The sequence below is a fragment of the Somniosus microcephalus genome, chromosome 29 (assembly GCF_052327205.1).
Source record: "Somniosus microcephalus isolate GS21.2 chromosome 29, FLI_Smic_1.0, whole genome shotgun sequence".
NCBI classification, from domain to species: Eukaryota; Metazoa; Chordata; class Chondrichthyes; order Squaliformes; family Somniosidae; genus Somniosus; species Somniosus microcephalus.
This window is the reverse complement of record NC_141015.1, coordinates 11,489,467-11,512,472: the sequence shown is the minus strand read 5'-3', so window position 1 is coordinate 11,512,472 and position 23,006 is coordinate 11,489,467. Positions and strand designations below refer to the sequence as shown.

Below are 23,006 nucleotides of genomic sequence, written 5' to 3'. Positions count from 1 at the left end.
CAGTACGTGCCACTGCAGGAGCAGATTGAGGAAAATAAATGGGAAGACAGCCTCACAAAAATGAAAAGAAGATAATTAAAGGGAGGCGGTAAACCAGTCAGTCAATCTCTTCCTTTCACCGCCAGTTACAAGGAATAACTGCACCAAAACACGAGAGAGAGAGACACACACAGAGAATCCGAGAAGAGATCTCTCCCTTTCTACAAGAACCGTTCTCTGCTCATTGCTGCTTCAGCAGTTTGAACATAGAAAACACAGAAAGATAGGAGCAGGAGGCGGCCATTCGGCCCTTCGAGCCTGCTCCGCCATTCAATATGATCATGGCTTCAATATGATCAAGTTTGAAGAGGATGAATGTCTTTGAACTTTCAGAACATTTGGTCATTTTCGGACCAGCTGATGTACAGCTCGAAGCACAGGCTTCAGAACTCTGGCTCTCTCTCCACCCCGCCCCCTCCCCCACCCACCAAGTACTGAACGGCAAAAGGCCAACAATAAAACCACGGAACATATCAAATATATCCTTTACGCTAAAGCCAGTGATGCGTCAGGCTGTAGGGATGCCCGCACTTCGATAATGTTGCTTCACACCCAATACGGACGTTAAGAAAACTCGGCGATGCTCCCCGGGGTGCGTTTCCTCCAGCGAGTTCCTCACAGGTCATCTAGACGATGAGTAGCCACGGCTATTCCACCATGGAAGAGCTCACAGCCCAGTCCGACCCCCACGCTCACCTGAGCATCAGTAATATTAGACAAGCAGTGGGCAGATGTCACCAGGCAGCGATAAGTTTGTCCACTCCATAGTCAAGCAGCACTGGCCGCAGTCATCGCCGAGGTCATGCCAGCTCAATGCAGGAGAGAGCGGGTGAACGGCCAGTGTTACAACAGGCTCTGCATTTATCCATCAACCAATCAATCAATGGTTAGTGAAATCGCCAGCACTTTCCTTCAGCTTCTTTTTAAAACACAAAACCAGCGGTACATAGATTATCATTCTATAATACGGCGATAAAATAAATACATCCCTGGAAAAATCAGGCCGATAAATCACACAATCTCCCCCCTGAAGCAGCTCTTGGTGACTCGAAGGATCCGCGGTTTCATAACAATAGAAGTGACCCCATCAGCAAAGTGCGAGGGGGGAAATGGTGACATTTGCAGGAAGTGTGTTGTACACGCAAGACTTTTGATAGGTTTCAGATATGCTCAAACCTGCCGCAACACTCATTGGCAGCACCCTGGGGGTCATAAGCGTGCAATATTGGCTTGGCAAAATACCCCATTTTCCTTCCCATATTTCAGTGGTGTTTAACGGGCGGCCAATTTCGCACCCGTTACATTATCGTCTGAAGTCAGACTGGCCCACCTCCATCTTCAAACGGGGGCGCTGGGGTAGGTGGTTTAGCACAGAAACATGTTGCTTGTGAAACAAGCTCTTTGCCAATCCCTCTGCTGTCTGTGAGCCCTCAGCTTCTCTTAAGGCACTTTTATATCGGTACAGAAAAGTGCAGGAAAAGCTGCACGGGCTTGGAAATCCCACCCTCGCCACTTTTAATTTATCGTCGTGTTGCCAATCGCCAAGAGGGATGTTGGCGGGTCTGGGCGAAGGAGGCCGGTGATTCCTGGCACTTCAATAACCACGCTTGGGCCCCAGGCAGGGTCAGGGTTCAGGCACAGAGAGTGGTGAGAATGTGGAACTCGCTACCACAGGGAGTGGTTGAGGCGAATAGCACAGATGCATTTAAGGGGAAGCTGGATAAACACATGAGGGAGAAAGGAATAGAGGGATATGTTGATGGGGTGAGATGAAGAGGGGTGGGAGAAGGCTCGTGTGGAGCATAACCACCAGCATGGACCAGTTGGGCCGAATGGCCTGTCTCTGTGCTGTACATACTATGTAAGGGGAGGGTGGGGATTTCGGTATAATACGGTATCCATGTAAAAGTGCCATTCAATCCTTCCTCTCCGCCCGTGACATGCTGAGTCCATCCCGGTGCAAGCCCAAAAAATCAAACCAAAAAGTGTGCAAGAGCTCAGGCCAAAGTGACGTGCAAGTGTGAAGCAACACACACACACACACACACGCACACACACACAGATCGCGAGGAACGGCGGGCTCGTTACCTGATACCACAAGGGCTTAGTGTGGAGATCTGTCCCTGCAAACTGTCCATAATGTTTTGTTGAGAATAAAGTTGCAGAGGAGAGTTAAACTGCGTGTGGAGCACGCGCAGCCCCGGCACATCCACCTCCACGGGGCTTGCTGGGCAGTACTGGGCCGCTTGCTTCAGCTCCTCGGGTCCGACCCTGAGCCGGCTAGGGATGGAGGAGGTACTGTGCCTCCTGAGTAAAGCTGATGAAGAGCAAGCGGAAAGAGGAGCATAGACTGAAGCAATGGGAGCTCGAAAGATCCCAGTAGGAGACAGGGGGCTAGAGCATCAGTTTTTTTAATTGATGGATTAAGAAGAAAACAGATGAATGATTCAAAAAAGCAAGTAATAGCATGATGATGGAAAAAGAGAGATTCACCGTCAGAGACTTTAGTAAGTATTAATTTGGCTGCAAAACTTTTTTCACACATTTCAATAAACGCCAATGTCACAGTGTTGTCACCAGGCTTATTGTTTAGTGGACAGAAAATCTCCCTCATTATTCATCATATTTTGGTGCAGTACACATCTTGGGGTTAATTTTCCAACCCTTGTCCGATGGCTGCCAGGCCTGTACCCAAGGACCAGCCGCTGATTAATGAATGGTTAGTGCAAGGGCATCGCACAAGGGATGCACCAAGAAGCAGGAACTCGGGGAATCGATTCGCTTAAACCAACCCCTTAAGTTGCTCCCACCATCAGTAAGAAACTTATACCCACCGGTCCTGTACCCCAGTGTTATACAGTGACAGACCTGTACCCACCAGTACTGTACCCCAGTGTTACAGTAACAGTCCTGTACCCACCAGTACTGTACCCCAGTGTTACAGTAACAGTCCTGTACCCACCAGTACTGTACCCCAGTGTAATAGTGACAGACCTGTACCCACCAGTACTGTACCCCAGTGTTACAGTAACAGTCCTGTACCCACCAGTACTGTACCCCAGTGTAATAGTGACAGACCTGTACCCACCAGTACTGTACCCCAGTGTTACAGTAACAGTCCTGTACCCACCAGTACTGTACCCCAGTGTAATAGTGACAGACCTGTACCCACCAGTACTGTACCCCAGTGTTACAGTAACAGTCCTGTACCCACCAGTACTGTACCCCAGTGTTATACAGTGACAGACCTGTACCCACCAGTACTGTACCCCAGTGTTATACAGTGACAGACCTGTACCCACCAGTCCTGTACCCCAGTGTTATAGTGACAGACCTGTACCCACCAGTCCTGTACCCCAGTGTTATACAGTGACAGACCTGTACCCACCAGTACTGTACCCCAGTGTTACAGTAATAGTCCTGTACCCACCAGTACAGTACCCCAGTGTTATACAGTGACAGACCTGTACCCACCAGTCCTGTACCCCAGTGTTATACAGTGACAGACCTGTACCCACCAGTACTGTACCCCAGTGTTACAGTAACAGTCCTGTACCCACCAGTACTGTACCCCAGTGTTACAGTAACAGTCCTGTACCCACCAGTACTGTACCCGTGTTACAGTAACAGTCCTGTACCCACCAGTACTGTACCCCAGTGTTATACAGCGACAGACCAGTACCCACCAGTACTGTACCCCAGTGTTATACAGTGACAGTCCTGTACCCACCAGTACTGTACCCCAGTGTTATACAGTGACAGACCTATACCCACCAGTGCTGTACCCCAGTGTTATACAGTGACAGACCTGTACCCACCAGTACTGTACCCCAGTGTTATACAGAGACAGACCTGTACCCACCAGTGCTGTACCCCAATGTTATACAGTGACAGACCTGTACCCAGTGTTATACAGTAACAGACCTGTACCCACCAGTACTGTACCCCAGTGTTATACAGTGACAGACCTGTACCCACCAGTCCTGTACCCCAGTGTTATACAGTGACAGACCTGTACCCACCAGTCCTGTACCCCAGTGTTATACAGTGACTGACCTGTACCCACCAGTACTGTACCCCAGTGTTATACAGTGACAGACCTGTACCCACCAGTACTGTACCCCAGTGTTACAGTAATAGTCCTGTACCCACCAGTACTGTGCCCCAGTGTTATACAGTGACAGACCTGTACCCACCAGTACTGTACCCCAGTGTTACAGTAATAGTCCTGTACCCACCAGTACTGTACCCCAGTGTTACACAGTGACAGACCTGTACCCACCAGTACTGTACCCCAGTGTTACAGTAACAGTCCTGTACCCACCAGTACTGTACCCGTGTTACAGTAACAGTCCTGTACCCACCAGTACTGTACCCCAGTGTTACAGTGACAGACCTGTACCCACCAGTCCTGTACCCCAGTGTTATACAGTGACAGACCTGTACCCACCAGTACTGTACCCCAGTGTTACAGTAATAGTCCTGTACCCACCAGTACTGTACCCCAGTGTTATACAGCGACAGACCTGTACCCACCAGTCCTGTACCCCAGTGTTATACAGTGACAGACCTGTACCCACCAGTACTGTACCCCAGTGTTACAGTAACAGTCCTGTACCCACCAGTACTGTACCCGTGTTACAGTAACAGTCCTGTACCCACCAGTACTGTACCCCAGTGTTACAGTAACAGTCCTGTACCCACCAGTACTGTACCCCAGTGTTATACAGCGACAGACCAGTACCCACCAGTACTGTACCCCAGTGTTATACAGTGACAGTCCTGTACCCACCAGTACTGTACCCCAGTGTTATAGTGACAGACCTATACCCACCAGTGCTGTACCCCAGTGTTATACAGTGACAGACCTGTACCCACCAGTACTGTACCCCAGTGTTATACAGAGACAGACCTGTACCCACCAGTACTGTACCCCAGTGTTATACAGTGACAGACCTGTACCGTTATACAGTAACAGACCTGTACCCACCAGTACTGTACGCCAGTGTTATACAGTGACAGACCTGTACCCACCAGTACTGTACCCCAGTGTTATACAGTGACAGACCTGTACCCACCAGTACTGTACCCCAGGGTTATACAGTGACAGACCTGTACCCACCAGTTCTGTACCCATGTTATACAGTGACAGACCTGTACCCAGCAGTACTGTACCCATCAGTGACAGACCTGTACCCACCAGTACTGTACCCCAGTGTTATACAGTGACAGACCTGTACCCACCAGTACTGTACCCAGTGTTATAGTGACAGGCCTGTACCCACCAGTACTGTACCGAGTGTTGCAGTAGCAGACCTGTACCCACCAGTACTGTACCCCAGTGTTACAGTGACAGACCTGTACCCAGTGTTATACAGTAACAGACCTGTACCCACCAGTACTGTACCCAGTGTTACAATAACAGACCTGTACCCACCAGTACTGTACCCCAGGGTTATACAGTGACAGACCTGTACCCACCAGTTCTGTACCCATGTTATACAGTGACAGACCTGTACCCAGCAGTACTGTACCCATCAGTGACAGACCTGTACCCACCAGTACTGTACCCGTGTTATACAGTGACAGACCTGTACCCACCAGTACTGTACCCCAGTGTTATACAGTGACAGACCTGTGCCCATGAGTACTGTACCCCAGTGTTATAAAGTGACAGACCTGTACCCACCAGTACTGTACCCATGTTATACAGTGACAGACCTATACTCACCAGTACTGTACGCCAGGGTTATACAATGACAGACCTGTACCCACCAGTACTGTACTCCAGGGTTATACAATGACAGACCTGTACCCACCAGTACTGTACACCAGTTATACAGTGACAGACCTGTGCCCACCAGTACTGTACCCCAGTGTTATACAGGGACAGGCCTGTACCCACCAGTACTGTACCCCAGTGTTATACAGTGACAGACCTGTACCCACCAGTACTGTACCCCAGTGTTATACAGTGACAGACCTGTACCCACCAGTACTGTACCCCAGTGTTATACAGTGACAGACCTGTACCCACCAGTACTGTACTCCAGTGTTATAGTGACTGTAACCATCAGTGAGTGTTGTTCAGAGTACAAGTGGACACAGTAACTTCACACACTCACTGATGTACTTTACTGAAATCCTAGTGACAACACTGCATATTAAGGAGTTAACTGTAAGATAGCACAGCCTGATTCATGCAAAGATAGTTAAAGAAACTTTTAGTGAGTTCAATTATGAAGTTATGAGAGTTTAATATGACTGGTTTCTAATCATGCACAGTCATTTAATATTACATTTACATTTTTTTTTAATTACATGATACAGTGAGATTATAGATTTTTATAGACTGAAGTATTTTGGAAAAGATGGATCTAAAGTTTGTGTGAGGAAATGACAGTTTGAGCGTCTGCACTGCCTGGATGGAGTCAGTCCATATCGGACATTCAGACATGCCTGGGTATCGCGGCCCCGGATCCCAATGTGCCCCATCAGTGAGCGAGGCTCCACACTGGCAATGCAGACTTCAAACTTGCCCCGAGAACGTGGTTGACGGTAAGGATGCGGACTGTGACCGTCTCACTGTATTGACTGAGCCGAGGTAAAGCAACATTTCAGGCACCTGCTTACACTGGGCGATCGTCTAATGGGCGAGTTTACTAGACTGAATGCGCGCTGAAAATTAGCTGGTCTCTGGAAAAAAAAAAAGGAACAGCAAATACAGACAAGGCAGTTATTGTTGGGTCAGCCTTCGTCGAGTTGACACACCAATTAAAGTCAAACAAAATTCCAACTTCGGCCGCAAGACGGGGGCTCTATCAACAACCTGTTCCCACAAAGAACCTGCAAGGAGAAATCTTAAGAGATCAAGCATTTTTTTTCATTATCGAGCAGTGAGTGGATCAGACACAGGCCAAGTTAGAAATACCTCGAATGTTACAGCAATGGAACAGGCCACTTGGCCGACCATGAGCCAGTCTGAAGGCTGAGAATGTACAGCATCGCATATTATGCCAAAATTAACTTCCAGGTCCTCTGGTGAAGGTTTGATCCCAAACCCGCCTTTTCCCACTGCCCCACCCCCTCCCCCTTATGTTTCGGATCAACTTGGGCCCAAGCCATGGGTTTGAGAGTCACGTTGTCCAAATTCAGATCGGCTCTTGGGTATTTTTCTCATGGCACATGCCCCAGTATAACACCTGAACTAATTAAGCACTTCAGTAACACACAAATACATGGCCAGTGTGAGCACGTAACCAAAGGGTGTTTAGCGCAAAGCTGTGCGGTATATCTATTTGTCGTTGGCGTAGACTCTAACCGGCAAACACCAGCGTACACGGTACTTACGTTTTGCTTGGCTCAGGGTTGCTGGAAGCTACTCGCGACTCGAGGGCACTGTTGACTTCCTCCACGTTGGCGGCTGAGTACAGGCCCGCTGGGCTGTTGTACTGTGAGGTAATGACTTTGGGAGATGAGCTGGAAGCGGCTGCGGCAGAGAATGGCTTAGCGCTCCGGTTGTGAGCACTTCCTATGTGTTTAGCCTCCTGCGTGCAAGGTCAAAAGGACAAAGGTAGATGGCTACATGCATGCGTGGGGTGACAGCCAAGTAACATGCAACGCAAAATCTACACCATTAGGGATGTGCAACCACTGCCGACCAATCAATCGGCTTTTTATATTGAAATCTTCACAAGAATGAAGATTCATTTCTGCATCTAAATCAAAAGAAATACAGGAAACTTTTTTTTTATCCGGCACGGACGGGACCGACGTGGTGCCGGTTCATCAAAAATTCCGGATAACCGAACGCTATAGTAAAAGATACGGAGAGCTGAGAGCTCCGTATAAAGCAGCAAACCCACAGCTTCAGAACAATGGCCACAAGTTGCAAGCGTCTCTGTAGCTTAGCAACAGCTGCAGCCACACCCTTGCACAGCAACAAATGGAGGAAGGCAAGTAATAAAAGTTACCTGAACCTACTCCTGAATTTTGCCGATTAACCGAGATTTCCGGTTATTTAGGTGCCGGTAAATCGAAAGTTTCCTGTACTTGGAGAATCAGGGATGAACAGGAAAGGGGAGTGGGTCTAATTGGATAGGTCTTTCAAAGAGCCAGCACTGGCACGATGGGCCCAATGGCCTCCTTCTGTGCTGCCAGGGGGTCATTTTAAACCTAAACTAACCCACGAGATCGGGGGAATCGCCAGTTTTACATTCCGCCCAATATTACTCTCCACCGACCTCGGAGTACAACCGGGCGGGGTGTGAAACCAGCGTTGCACCCAATCCCGCCAATTTCCCGATGTGCAGGTTAGGTTAAAATTGCCCCCAACAATCAGCTAACACTGTGTACACTGGGAAACAAACCCAGGACCGTCTCGTGTACACCAGTCAGTGACTGAACCCACAAGGTCAACGGGGGAAGGGGGAGAAACAGAATCCTACTTCTCTATTAGTGTTGACTGGGCGCCAACAGTGATTGCACATCCCTAATACAGATGCTCGCTCACTATCCTCCATTCCAGCTATGTGCAAAAAGCAGATCGGTGATCAGTGCACCAACAGTAAACTGGAGCTCTGCACGCTGCAAAAAACAGACCGGGAAAGCGAGGCTGCATCAATATACTGGGTACAATAACTCACATTTATATAGTGCCTGTAACATAGAATAAACATTAACGTAGAATAAACACCCCGAGGTGCTTCACAAAGGCGCAAGGTTAAAATGAAAGCTGAGGCAAAGAAGGAGATATTAGGAGGGGTAACCTAACCAAAAGCTTGGCCAAAGAGGTGGGTCTTAAAGTAGGAGAGAGAGGTAGAGATTCCAGAACGTTGTCATAACGGCACAGAAGGAGGCCATTCGGCCCATCGAGTCCATGCCGATTGTGGGGTTAGAGTTAGTGAGGGGCAAGGCCATGACAGAATTTAAACACGAGGATTAGAAATTTAAAAATAAAATGTTGGAGGGCCGGGAGCTCATGGAGGTCAGCAAGGTCAGGGGTGATGGGTGAGCGGCTCTTGGTGTGGGTTAGGATACGGGCAGCAGAGATTCCGATGAGCTGAAGTTTACTGAGGGTGGAGCATAGGAGACCAATCAGGAGAGCGTTGGAATAATCGAGGTAACAAATCCACGGATGGGCTGAGGCAGGGGCGGAGACGGGCTGAGGCAGGGGCGGAGACAGGCTGAGGCAGGGGCGGAGACGGGCTGAGGCAGGGGCAGAGACGGGCTGAGGCAGGGGCGGAGACGGGCGATGTCACGGAAGTGGAAATCGGCGGTCTTTGTGCTGAAGAGGATTATGGGGTGGGAAACTCAGCTCAGGGTCAATTGAATGCCAAGGTTGCGAACAGTTGGTTCAGCCCGAGACCACGACCGGGGAGGGAGATGGAATCAAAAGCTATGGTGGGGGCCAAAGACGATGGCTTCGGTCTTACCAATGTTTAGCTGGAGGAAACTGCGGCTCATCCAAGGCTGGATGTTGGACAAGCAGGCTGACAAAGGCAGTGGGGGGGTTGAGAGAAGTGGTGAATAGGTAGGGTTGAATGTCGTCAGCGTACATGTCGGAGCGGACATGTCTGCAGATGATGTCCCCAAGAGCCAGCATGTAGATGAGGAAGAGGAGCAGGGCAGGGGTCTGGAGGCAACAGCGCATGGGCGGGAAGAGACGCCATTGCTGGAGATGCTCTGGCTACAATCGGACAGCTAAGTGTTGAACCAAGCAAGCGGCACTGAGCGAGGCAATGGAAGAGAGGCGTTGGAGGAAGAGGGTGTGGTTGACCCTGTCAAAGGCTGCAGAAAGGTCAAGGAAGACTAGAAGGATGTCATTTGTGACGTGGGTTAGAGCCGTTTCAAAGCTGCAGCAGGGACAGAAATCTGAGTGGAGAGGTTGAATCAGAGTTGCGGGAAACCTGGGCACAGATTTGGGAGGTAACAACACGTTCAAGGACTTTAAAGCTGAAAAAGAGATTGGCAATGGGATGGTAGTTGCAAGGACAGGCGGGTCAGTGTTGGCTGTTTTGAGGATTGGGGTGATGACGGCGGGTTTGAAAGGGAGGGGAACAGTATCCGAGGAGACAGAACCATTGAAAATGACAGCTAGCATGTGGGCCAGAAAGGGAAATTGGGTGGTCAGCAATTTAGTGAGATGGGGTTGAGAAAGCAGGAGTTGGGCCGCATGGGCAAGATGAGCTCGGAGATGGCACAAGGCGAGATGGGAGAGAAAGACGTGGGTTCAGGGCTAGGGAAGTGGGGAAGAACAGCAGAAAATGCTGGAAACATTCAGCAGGTCAGGCAGCATCCATGGAGCGAGAAACAGACAGAGTTAACGTATTTTCTGTTGTTATTTCAGCTTTCCAGCATCCGCAGTATTTTGCTTTTGTATTAGGCAAGTTCGGCTTGCTGTGAAAGGGGAGGGGGTTTTCAGCAGAGGCAGTTCAATGGATGGTCTCAACCTTAGTGACAAAGAAGTCCATGAGCTCCACGCACATCTTGTTGGAGGTGAGGTTGGAGGGGGATGGGGAGATGGGTTTAAGGAGGCGTTTGGTTGAGGAGGAAAGCAGCCGGGGGTGGGTTATCTTTGCTCTCCAGGATAATCCTGGATTGGTGAGTAGTTTTGGCTGAGGAGAGTGCGGCCCAACATGGCTTGATGTGGTCAAGCCAGACCCGGTGATCAATCGCTATACCACTTTTGTGCTGGATATGTTCAAGTTGGCATCTTTCAGATTTGAGGGTGTAAAGACAGGGGCTATACTGGGGGGATCAACCAGGATGGGAGAGATTAAAGATTTTGCTGGGACAAGGGCATCAAAGGTAAAGGTAAGGGAGTAACAACTGCAGAAGTATTGTGGCGAGTGGAAGGCGAAAGTCAAGCAGTTGGGTGTTTGAAAGTGAATTGTAAGCAACTTGGGGCGGGGGGGGGGGGGAGAGATTTTTCCAGGGCCGGACGCAGAAGGAAGCGGGGTTGGGAGAGAGTAGGGGGATGTGGGTGGTGAGGGATACAAGGAAGTGGTTGGAGATGGCACTCGTCAGCGATCAAGACCGTGGCAGCAGAGAGGCCACAGGAGATGGCAAGGTCCTTGGGGTGGCCGTGGGTATGGGTAGGAGAGTATATATGGAGGGGGAGGATTAGGGGAGGGCAGGAGGGCAGTGAAATCAGTGGAGAGAGGGCAAAGGGAGCGGAGATGGAGATCTTTCCCGCCCTATCCCCATATTCCTGGATTCCCTTAAGAGTCCAAAAATCTATCGATCTCAGTTTTGAATATTCTCATTAACTGAGCACCCACAGCCCTCTGGGGTAGAGAATTCCAAAGATTCACAACCCTCTGAGTGAAGAAATTTCTCTTAATCTCAGTCTTAAATGGCCGGCCCCTTACTCGGAGACTGTGACCCCTAGTTCTAGATTCCCCAGCCAGGGGAAACAACCTCTCAGTATCTAAGCATCTATTAAAAGAAACGATTTGTGAAGCAGCCAATTCCTTCCAGGTGGTGCGTGGAAATGGGAGACTGAAAAATATAGAGGCATTGACTCTGACAACGGTGAACCGAGGTCTCTCTATTGGTGGAGCCAAAATGAATCATTGTGGATTATAAAAGTTTTAAAAACAGCCATCACAAAGTTAAGCTTCTGTTTTTTTTAAAAAATGTAACAATGGAAATTTGAAACAAAAATGGACTATTTGATTGGGAAGGCCTCACCGGTAAGCCTGATCCTGCCTGCACTTCTCAACAGGGGTCACTAGGTGGCGCCCAGGAGCAGGAATCCAGTCCCGTCATCTTCCCTAACCTGGGAAAGCTGAACAAGCTCAATGTGATCAGCTGATGGAGCAGAGGCCAGGGATGGAACTCCCAAGCTCAGCACCACACAAGTATAAATTTTAGAACTGAACCCATTTACAAGGTCATTCTGATGACATAGAATTACACTGATATACGGTTTACACAGGAAAACTGGGCAGAAGATTGGTAAAAGCCCGAGGATCCTACACAATAAAAATTAAATCCGACTTATTGGGGTACCTTGTGGGGAGGTAGCTTGTCCCACAGTCAGTGGGCTTCTGAAGATCACAGGGGCGCTGCCCACAGTTTTCCGATTCTCATTTGTGGCAAGTAAGGGGTGAACATCGACCCAATTTACATCGAATGTACAGCACAGAAACAGGCCATTCGGCCCAACTGGTCCGTGCCGGTGTTTCTGCTCCACACGAGCCTCCTCCCACCCCTCTTCATCTCACCCCATCAACATATCCCGCTATTCCTTTCTCCCTCATGTGTTTATCTAGCTTCCCCTTAAATGCATCAGTGCTATTCGCCTCAACCACTCCGTGTGGTAGCGAGTTCCACATTCTAACCGCACTTTGAGTAAAGAAGTTTCTCTTGAATTCCCTATTGGATTTATTAGTGATTATCTTATATTTATGGCCCCTAGTTCTGGTCTCCCCCACAAGTAGAAACATCTTCTCTACTTCTACCCAATCAAACCATTTCATAATTTTAAAGACCTCGATCAGGTCACCCCTCAGCCTTCTCTTTTCTAGAGAAAAGAGCCCCAGCCTGTTCAATCTTTCCAAATAGTTATAACCTCATTTAAATCATTATAATTTAATAATTAGTGGTTGACTCTTAACTGCCCTCTGTGGTTTAAGGCGGCGGCTCACCACCACTTTCTTAAGGGCAATAAATGCTGGCCTTGCCAGCGACGCCCACATCCCATGAACGAATAAAAAAAAAATTAGTGTTGATATCTATATTTTTTGTGTGTGATTGGTCAGAGTGTACTCGAGGCCCTGGTTTGAAAAAGTCACTAATTGGATTGCCCCCGTCAGTTTTGGATCTGACAGCCCAGTTTTTTTTTTTTTTGAGTGGACTGGCTGGAAATTTCAGAGCCACCAAAAGTCTGGCATTTAAAATAACCCTCGATTTGTTCCCTGTACGGCTGCGGATGTTGTTTTAATTGAGGTTAGTAAGGGGTTATCAGCAGTAGATCAAATCTCAGAACTCAAGCCATGAATCCCACCCTCAGGCCCAGCCCTGTCAGATATCGGACTTGGCAAAATAGTGGTAACCTTAGTTACTGGCCCATCAGGTGCGAGGGATTTGAATTTATGCACAGTGCTGGGTCGGGTTGCCAAATCTGGCTGGACGTATTCCTGGAGTTTCCATCACATGATCGCCTCCCTCGCCCAGTTAAAGAGCCTTTTTCCTCATCTCCAATATTTATATAACTAAATAAACAAGTTTTTTTTAAATGCCTGTGATTTTTCTCCCTGGTTGCTCGCAGCAGTGTCCAGGGGAATAATCTTTAATTCCTGGAGACTCCAGGGCAATCCTGGAGAGTTGGCAACCCTCTTGGAAGTGCATTTGATATCAGCACGTCATTCATTTCCCTCACACTGTTGGGTTCTGGCAACCCCTTTAACTCAGTTTCCCCCCATTAGCCTTCAAAGTTTGAACAAAACTAGCCAGGCAGAGGAACAAAGAGAATGCCAAGGTTGTTCCAAATTCTTTTCCACTAAGGCTTAACTTTGACTTTGTTTTCTGTCTGATAATTGAGGGCAGCACTGTCTAGTTCTAATCAAGCCCAGGTTCAAAAGCAGCCTCCTGTTACAGCACCACCTGGGGGCTCAGGTGCGCCTCGCCCCTCCTGCTTTCCACCCCGCGTCGACTGCGAGCGGATCACGGGCCCCAGCCTTCTTTTGTTCCCACAGGGAGAGCGATCGACACTCTCGGGAAGCAAAGGCACTGCTAGCAATTCTCAAAGGAGGAGGGAGGCAGGACTGATTCCCAGATCTCTGCCACCGCAATAGAAAGGGTCATTTTACAAAGTCTGGGAACTCAGGGAGGGTCTTGGAAACAGATCAAAAGGCGCTGGGAGCAAAGTGCCCGCGGACTGGTGGGTCACCTGCTGCAGCTGGGCAGCTGTGGCTATCAAGCCCGGACTGAACTGTAAAAAAATTATTCATTCCTGGGATGTGGGCATCGTTGGCAAGGCCAGCATTTATTGCCCATCCCCAATTGCCCTTGAGAAGATATTCTTGAACCGCTGCAGTCCGTGTGGTGAAGGTGCTCCCACGGTGCTGTTAGGGAGGGAGTTCCAGGATTTTGACCCAGCGACGAGGAAGGATCGGCGATATACTTCCAAGTCAAGATGGTGTGTGACTTGGAGGGGAACTTGGAGGTGGTGGTGTTCCCATGCGCCTGCTACCCTTGTCCTTCTAGCTGGTAGAGGTCGCAGGTTTGGGAGGTGCTGCCGAAGAAGCCTTGACGAGTTGCTGCAGTGCATCTTGTAGATGGTACACACTGCAGCCACGGTATGCCGGTGGTGGAGGGAGTGAATGTTTAAGGTGGTGGATGGGGTGCCAATCAAACGGGCTGCTTTGTCCTGGATGGTGTCGAGCTTCTTGAGTGTTGTTGGAGCTGCACTCATCCAGGCAAGTGGAGAGTATTCCATCACACTCCTAACTTGTGCCTTGTAGATGGTGGAAAGGCTTTGGGGAGTCAGGAGGTGAGACACTCGCCGCAGAATACCTAGCCTCTGACCTGCTCTTGTTGCCACAGTATTTATATGACTGGTCCAGTTAAGTTTCTGGTCAATGGTGACCCCAGGGTATTGATGGTGGGGGATTTGGTGTTAGTAATGTTGTTGAATGTCAAGGGGCGGTGGTTAGACTCTCACTTGTTGGAGATGGTCATTGCCTGGCACTTGTGTGGCACGAATGTTACCTGCCACTTATCAGCCCAAGCCTGAATGTCGTCCAGGTCTCGTTACATGCCAGCATGGACTGCTTCATTATCTGAGGAGTTGTGAATATCATCAGCGAACATCCCCAATTCTTAAAAATTGACAATCTCAGAGTTGATGCCTCATGTGCCTTTAAACTGACGAACCCCGGTCACACCCGTGTACAATCTTATCACGTTTCCAAACACAACCAAACAAGCAACCGCAGTGAGATGAAGCTGAGCAATGTTTCCAGATGATTCTGAACCTTAAACACTGGCAGATAAAAGAGGATTTTAAACATTTACAAACACACACACACACACAACCAGCTGATCGCCCATGGTGTTTCTCACCCGCAGTCTGGGACACCGGCTGGGGGAGGGGAGAGGGGAGCAGAGCAGCGGGACAGGAAATGCAATGTGGGGCCAGGTAGTGGGCAGTTGAGTGAAGTGAGGGATGAAGCAGGAAGCTGATGTAACTATACACACGGGCTGGCAATCGATAAATACAGGAACAGTGCAAACATGCCACATGTTATACTGTCACCCCTACCAACCTCCACTCCCATCTTTAGTTCCAAGAGCAACTCAAACCCCAGGATCTCTCTGCTCTTGGCTCCAGTGCCAGAAATATCTCAGCACGGATTCACCTGGTTGGTTTCCGATTATCTGGCAATTTGGAGTGGCAAAGTGCAGGGCCCGAGGCAGGTGGAGACTTCAGTGCAATACCGAGGGAATGCTGCACTGGCGGAGGTGATGTCCTACAGAGGGGGTGTTAAATAGAGGCCCTGTCTACATGTTCAGGTGGACATACAAGACCACATGACACTATTCGAAGAACAGCAGGGAAGATCTTTTGGTGTTCTGGCCAATATTTATCCCTCAACCAACTCCATTAAAACAGAGTATCTGGTCATTTATCTCATTGCTGTTTGTGGGATCTTGCTGTGTGCAAATGGTCTGCTGCATTTCCTACATTACAACAGTGACTACACTTCAAATCTCACATAAAAGGAGGCTATACACAGCATGGCTGCTCCTTGACAGTATCTGATCTAAGGGACGCTCAACTGGTTGTAAAGGGCTTTGGGACTTCCTGAGGATGCGATAAGGCGCTATATAAATGCAAGTTCTTTTCTCTTTACTTCTATTATTATATATTACAAGCCCTTGCTTATCATTAGATCATCTTTCCTGTCATCTCAGAGTTCAAAAGTTATTGCTTTTCTTAAAAAAAAAAAATCACTGCTACCTTCAAAGCGCAGTCACGGAGTCTAATAATGACTTTCCATTATCTAACAGCGGCAGGGGGTAGCAACATCTTATCAACAGCAAGTCACGGCGCAGACCAGTGAATGGCCAGACTTGGATGAATCATGGAAAAATCTGGTGTGAGTCACCCCCACTCCAAAATCTGGTGATGATCAGTGGACTTGGCCTCCACTGAACATAGTAGAGGAACATAGGAACAGGAGGAGGCCGTTCAGCCCCTCAAGCCTGTTTTTGCAATTCAATCAGATCATGGCTGATCTGTACCTCCACTCCATTTACCCGCCTTTGACACCTATCCCTTGATCCCCTTACCTGTCAAAAATCTATCTGTCTCAGTCTTGAAAATTGACCCAACCACAGTTCTAGATTTGCACTACCCTTTGTGTGAAAACATGCTTTCCGATTTCACTCCTGAATGTCCTAGCTCTAATTTTAAGATTGTGCCCCCTTTTTCAGGATTGCCCTACCAGTGTAAATAGCTTCTCTGTATCTACCCTATCGAATCGCCAGTGAATCTGCGCTGCTCCCCCTCCGAGGCCAATCTAACCTTCCTGAGGCGCGGTGCCCAGTACTGAACGCGGTGCTCCAGATGGGATCTGACCAGAGCTCTGTACAACTGAAGCATCACTTCCTCACTTCTGCATTCCAGCCCTCTTGACCCAACATTCCATTAACCTTTTTGATTGCTATTTTGTGCCTGTGCACTAGCTTTTAGTGATGTGTTCCTAGACACCCAAATCTCTTTGCTCCTCCACAGTTTCTCGCTATTAAGAAAATATTCTGATTTGTCTTTCTTGGTTCATAAATGGATGACCTCACACTGAACTCCATCTGCCACAGGTTGGCCCACTCACTTAGTCTGTCTATCACACTTTGTAACTTCCTAATCCTATCTACATACAGGAAACTCTTTTTTATCCGGCACCGACGGGACCGACGTGGTGCCGGTTCATCAAAAATTCCGGATAACCGAAAGCTATAGTAAAAGATATGGAGAGCTGAGAGCTCCGTATAAAGCAACAAACCCTGTTGCTTAGCAACAGGTGCAGAACAATGGCCACAAGTTCCAAGCGTCTCTGTAGCTTAGCAACAGCAACAGCTGTAGCCACACCATACTGCACAGCAACAGATCGAGGAAGGCAAGTAATATGAAGTAAAACTTACCTGAACCTACTCCTGAATTTTGCTGGTTAACCGAGATTTCTGGTTATTTAGGTGCCGGTAAATCGAGTTTCCTGTAACTCACTGTGCCTCCTAAATTACTGTCATCTGCAAGCATTTTGATATACAATGCTCTATTCTTTCATCCAAGTCATTAATAAATATGGTGAAAAGTTGAGGCCTCAAAACTGATCCTTGGGGAACATCACTTGTCATCCCGTTAATCAGAGTGCATTCCCTTTATCCCTACTCTCTGTCCCCTACCTCGCAACCAATTTCCAACCTATACTGCAGGGGTACCTCCAATTCTGTGCGCTTTTATTTTTGCTAATAAGCTCTTGTGTGGAACCTTATCAAATGCCTTCTGGAAATCCATATCGATAACATCCATGGACAATCCCTTATCCACCATATTCATGATCAAAAAATTCAACTAGATTAGTCAGATATGACCTACCCTTCACAAATCCATGCTGACTCTCTCTTATCAGTTCATACTTGTCCAAGGGCTCTCTCTCCGCAGTGTAACACAGTCATCGTGTTCCCAAGACAAGACCCTTCAAGACAATCCAATTCTGGCCATGATTCCATTAAAGCAAACAATACAGAGCAAACCACTTTCTACAAGAATCTCTCCATGATAAGCAGCTATTCAATACATCGGGAGAAGTTTCTTTACCCAGAGAGTGGAGAGAATGTGGAACTTGCTACCACAGGGAGTACTTGAGGCGAATAGTATAGATGCAATTAAAGGAATGCTGAATCACACTTGAGGGAAAAAGGAATAGAATGACATGTTGATGGGGTGAGATGAAGTGGGGTGGGAGGAGGCTCGTGTGGAGCATAAACACTGGCACGGACCAGTTGGGCCGAATGGCCTCGCTCTGTGCTGTGAATTCTATGTAATTCTGTGTAAAAATCCCTATAAAGCAGGAGGCGAGCTTCCACACGTAGAGTAATGTCTCCCAGCTCTCCCTCTCCCACCACCACATTGTGGTCCAATTGCTTGTCTGATATAATCTTTTATAGCACAGAAGGCAGCTATTCATCCCATCACCCCTGTGCTGGCTCTCTGAAAGCACTTTCTATTTAGTCCCACTCTCCTGTCCCTTCCCTGCCCACTTGCCAATTTTCTTTTTCAGATATTTATCAAATTCCCCTTTAAAAGCTGTTGTGACTCTGCTTCCACCACAGTGTTTGGCAGGGCATTCCACGCATAAAATAAACTCTCCTTATCTCTCCATTTATTCTTGTGTGATCTTAAGTTTTTGCCTTTTTTTAGTTACCATTAGTCGCAGTTCTTCCCTATTTGCTAAGCAAACCCCAATCTAACAGATCTCCTCCTCGTAAAAAGAGCTCCAGCCTCTCTAGTCTTCCCTCATAATGAAAGCCCCTTATCTCTGGTATCAGCCTAGTACATTCCTTCTGTACCCTTCGTGAGGCCTTGACATCCTTCCTAAAGTAACTGCAGCCTAATCAATGATACGGATAGGCTCAGCATTACCTCTTTACCCCTATTTAAACTCTTTACCCCTACTGATAAACCCCAGGATCCACTGCACTATATATTTTTTTTTAAACCACTTGATCAACTTGTCCTCCCACTATTAAAGATTTGTGTATCTGACCCCCTCAGACGCTCTGCTCCTCTACTCCTTTAACAGTTTTACCAGTCAGTGTATATTTCCTCTCATTCTTCCTTGAAAACAATTAGCTCAGATTTCTCTACAGTAAATTTCACCCGACATCCCTCTGCTCAATCTACCGACCTGTTTATGTCCTCCTGAAGTTGCTGATGATGCTCTTCACGGCTACGCACGCTCCCTATTTTTGAATCTTCTCAAACTTTTGATATTGTGCTCCCTAAATATAAGAATTGGAATCTGCTATTTACATCACTTCAGTCCGAAAAACACCCACTGGCCACTACGCTCCTCTGGCACTTCCTGTATCACCGCTTTCATTGCTTTAACAAGCCTCCTACAGACCACCTACTGAAGCACCATTCGAAAATCCATATACACAGCATCCACTGCATTTCCTTTATCATCAGTACACTCCATTATCTTCTCAAAGAAGCCTATTAAAATTCATCAGGCATGACTTGTCTTTAATAAATCTAAGCTGGCAGGCCGGGATGAACCAACGTTTTTCTAGCTGAATATTATTATCTACGATTATGGCCTCTAGAAGCTCACCCGATACCGATATCAGGTTGACTGGTCTGTAATCAACTGGTTTATCCCTTTCTTCTTAAGCAGAGGTGTTGCACCATCAACTCGCCAGCCCTGGCACAATGTCCATATCAAAGGCTGTTTGAAAGATTGTGGTCAGGCCTATGCCGTGGATTCTTTGACTTCCCTCAGTATTCCGAGATACACATCAGCAGAGCCCCATGCCTTTTCCAATTGGAGTTCCACCAATTACTTTTACTTCCTTCTCCACAGTTATCCTATCTACCCGCTCCACCTTCCCCTCTTGTACCTTTTCATTCCCACTGCCACACTCTTCTGTGAAAACTGAGACAAAGTATTTATTTAGTATCTCTGCCATTCCTTCAGCGACCATGCAAAGACTTCCTTTGTCCTCTTTAATCAGCCCTACAGCTCCTTTAACAATTCTTATTTTACGTCTTTAAAAATTGCCCATTACGTTCTCTCCCAGTCATACACCCCCGAGCCTTTCCCATCTCTTTTTTGACGCCACTCTTTATTTTCTCTATTCAGTTGGATTTCCTTGTGTATTATTTACCCTAGATTTATGATGTGCTTGTTCTTGTCTCATTTTAAATTCTGTACTCAACCAACGAACTCCAGCTTTTGCTGCCTGCCCTTTACCTCTTGTAAAAATACGTTGAGTCTGTACTCTAATCATCTCCGCTTTGAAAGTTTCCCATTGTCTGTACTCTGTCATATTTGCCAAATTTTCTTTCCAATTTACGTAGATTAGTTCCCTTATCTTGCTGACATTTGCTTTATTTTTGGACTGCTCCCTCTCCTCAATTCGCAAAGCAAACCTAATGATGTTACAGTGACTCATTTTCTAGCTGTTCCCCAACCATTCCATTGCCAACATCATTTCCTGGAACTAAACCCAACACCACCACCTCCCTTGGACTAAAAATGACTGACGTGTAAAGTCGACCTGGACACATTGTAGAATCCCCTTTGCCATCTACATTACTTTTGCCCCTGTTTATCCTGAGAAAATTTAAGTCACCCATTGTCACTTTTGCATTTTGCTCTCGTTTGGTGATCTAAAATAAACTCACAAAGGAGCGGGGACAATCTTTCCAAGAATATGTCCATGTAAATGGCAATTTATCCAACTGATATACAACAGGAGTAAAACAAGGCAGCAGTCATCCTCCAATACCCTTTAATGCGACATTGGATGTAATTATAAATATCTAACTAGATTACATGAGCATAGATGTCAAACTAAGAGGCTGTTCTGTACACAACCCGAGATTCACCAATGTTAGTGCTGATAATTTGAATGATTTCCACGAGCTAACTGACAGAATTGATGAAGTAAGTGGTTGGTTTGGGTTAAAGCATAAACACAGACAGGACCAGTTTTAATATGGCCAGAATATTGGAAAGCTCCAAGACTGTTATCAGGGTCAAAAAATTGGACAAGTGTATGTCTCAGACTGCGGGGGGAATTTTAATCACAAAAAACAGGCGGGTTTGGGTCGAGTATGAGGTTAAAGTGTTAAAAATCTGAATCCCAGCCCCAACCCGCCCACTTTCGGTTTTAACGGAGGCAATACGGGAAACGGGCAGCCAACCCGCTCGCAGGAGGTGGGTTGGCACTTTAAATATTATAATAAGGCTGCTTGCCTCATTTGGGAGCACCATTTTAAATTTAATTCTGGGCAGCCGGGTTTCCCAGGCCTTGGGGAAACTGGCAGCTAAAAGGAAGACGAGGACTGCTGGATCCAGGAGGTAAGTGCCTTTCCACTTGCCTGCCGGATCCAGCGCACCTGCCTCGCCCACCCTCGCAATTGGACTCCCACTGACCCCTCCTCCACAAGGCCTCCAACCTCCCCCCACCCCCGCCCCCCCCCCAAGAGGCCGCCAGTCTCCAATCCCGGCCTTGCGATTTCCAATTCCCCCCCCCCGATCTCCGGCCTTCCGACTCCCCCTCCTCCCACCCCCCAGCCTCCGATCCTTGGCCCCCTCTACCACCCCCTCTGGCCTCCAATCCCTCCCCAGCTGTGGCCTGCTGCCACAGGCCTACCCGCCCGACAGCCAACCTCTCAACCTGGCTGGCTGCGGCCGGGAAACAGAGGGAAAAAAAATGTTAATCAGGCCCTGCCATTATATTTGGCAGAGCCTGAGGGGAACCCGTTCTCCCGGGTTTCCCAACCGCAACAGAGCCCCCTCCCCAACAATTCCCCCCCACCCACTTCCTACCCGCCTCCAAGCTAAAATCCTGCCCTATATGTCTGGGTGGAACAATCACAGAACGGTGTCTTTGGGCGGAGGACCAACAAAGATCGAAAATGATAGAAGTGGCTTATTTGAGATGCATCCTAGACAGTTCCAGGCTCCAGGGGTTTAGAAGTGACGATACAAAATAAAATTAGTCATGGATCAAATCACTGAAAGATAATTTGGATACATAAGCCGAATGAGTGATAACACATTATTGAAGGTAACTGTGCATTCCTATTGAGAAGGAACAACACCCAGACAACAGTCGGGGGGGTGGCTATAGGTGCCTTCGGGTTTGTGGGGCCAAAGCGGGATGAAGGGGGCAGGGAGGTAAAAAGGAAATCAGCCAAAGTCCCTGCTCCTGATCGCTATCCAGTGACCCAATGGTAAGTGCAGGGCTGAAAACACCACCAGGCTCGACGGTGATCTCCCCACAATCAAATAGCCTCCTGATACTCAGTCTAAGCTCATGCATGAAGAATGGTGACTTCGATGAAGTAATTTAGGGCCATCAGTGGCACCACAGCAAGAGCTTGGGCACAAGTCAATGACATATCCCAAAATATTTTGATGAGTTGGGAAACCTGGGAGTCAATGTAGGTCTAGCAAGGATGGGGAGGGGGAAACTTAGGATGGGACTGGAGACGTGCATTGTGCTTTGCACCAGTTAGAGGGTGGGAGATGGGAGGTCAGCAAGAAGGGCATTCAAGAAATGGAGCCTAGAGATGACAAGAGCGTGGGCAAGGGTTTCAGTAATGGAGGGACTGAGGTAGGGGAGGAGGTTGATAATAGACAGAACGCGGGGTTTGAATTTCAACTCTGGGTTGAACAGGACGCTAAAGTCTTGCAACATCTGGTTCAGACTGAACAGGTGGCAAGGGTGTGGGATGGAGTGGAGTTTGTGGGTGAAAACAATGATTTCTAGTTGGTGGAGCTTCTGATTCCGCCATTACTTGATGTCAGGCAGGCAGTCCGACAGCGCAGAGGGATTGTGGGTTCAAGAGAGGTGTTGGAAAGGTAGAGCTGGGCGACATCAGCGTACATATAGAAGCTGTGTGGGTAATGGGGGCGAGGATAACCACAGCACCCTGGCATTCCTACTCTCACACAGCTCAAGTAGAGAGGAGTACCGAGTGAAATACCTATTGGAATCCTAGCAACAAAAAGTACTTTAGTTTCCTTTAAGAAATAATTTCTTGGACCAGGTCTGAATATTTCCCTTTTTTATACCCAGTATATATGGCTGAGCCAGGCACACAGCAAGATCCCACTGCTAAGAATGATTTCACTTCTGCCCTCACTTCCGTCTGATTTACAGGACATTGCCGAGCAGAGCAGGCCTCGAGTGCCGGGTGTGAGCCTAGACAGTGGGCG

At 47.9% G+C, this 23,006-nt stretch overlaps 1 protein-coding gene across 3 annotated transcripts in view; it reads right to left on the bottom strand.

Annotated features, from left to right (window-relative positions):
* The window catches only part of pdlim1 (PDZ and LIM domain 1 (elfin)), a 106,864-nt gene that overhangs the window by 12,881 nt on the left and 70,977 nt on the right, over window positions 1–23,006 (bottom strand). Inside the window, exons 4-5 of one of the 3 annotated variants that reach the window (XM_085970217.1) lie at window positions 7,390–7,586; window positions 2,128–2,433 (exon numbers count right to left, since the gene is read on the bottom strand). In XM_085970217.1, coding sequence (XP_085826343.1) covers window positions 2,128–2,433; window positions 7,390–7,586 — 503 coding nt within the window. Of the gene's footprint in view, window positions 1–2,127; window positions 2,434–6,664; window positions 6,736–7,389; window positions 7,587–23,006 lie in introns of all 3 variants that reach the window. The other 2 variants (XM_085970218.1, XM_085970219.1) reach the window with 2 other exon arrangements.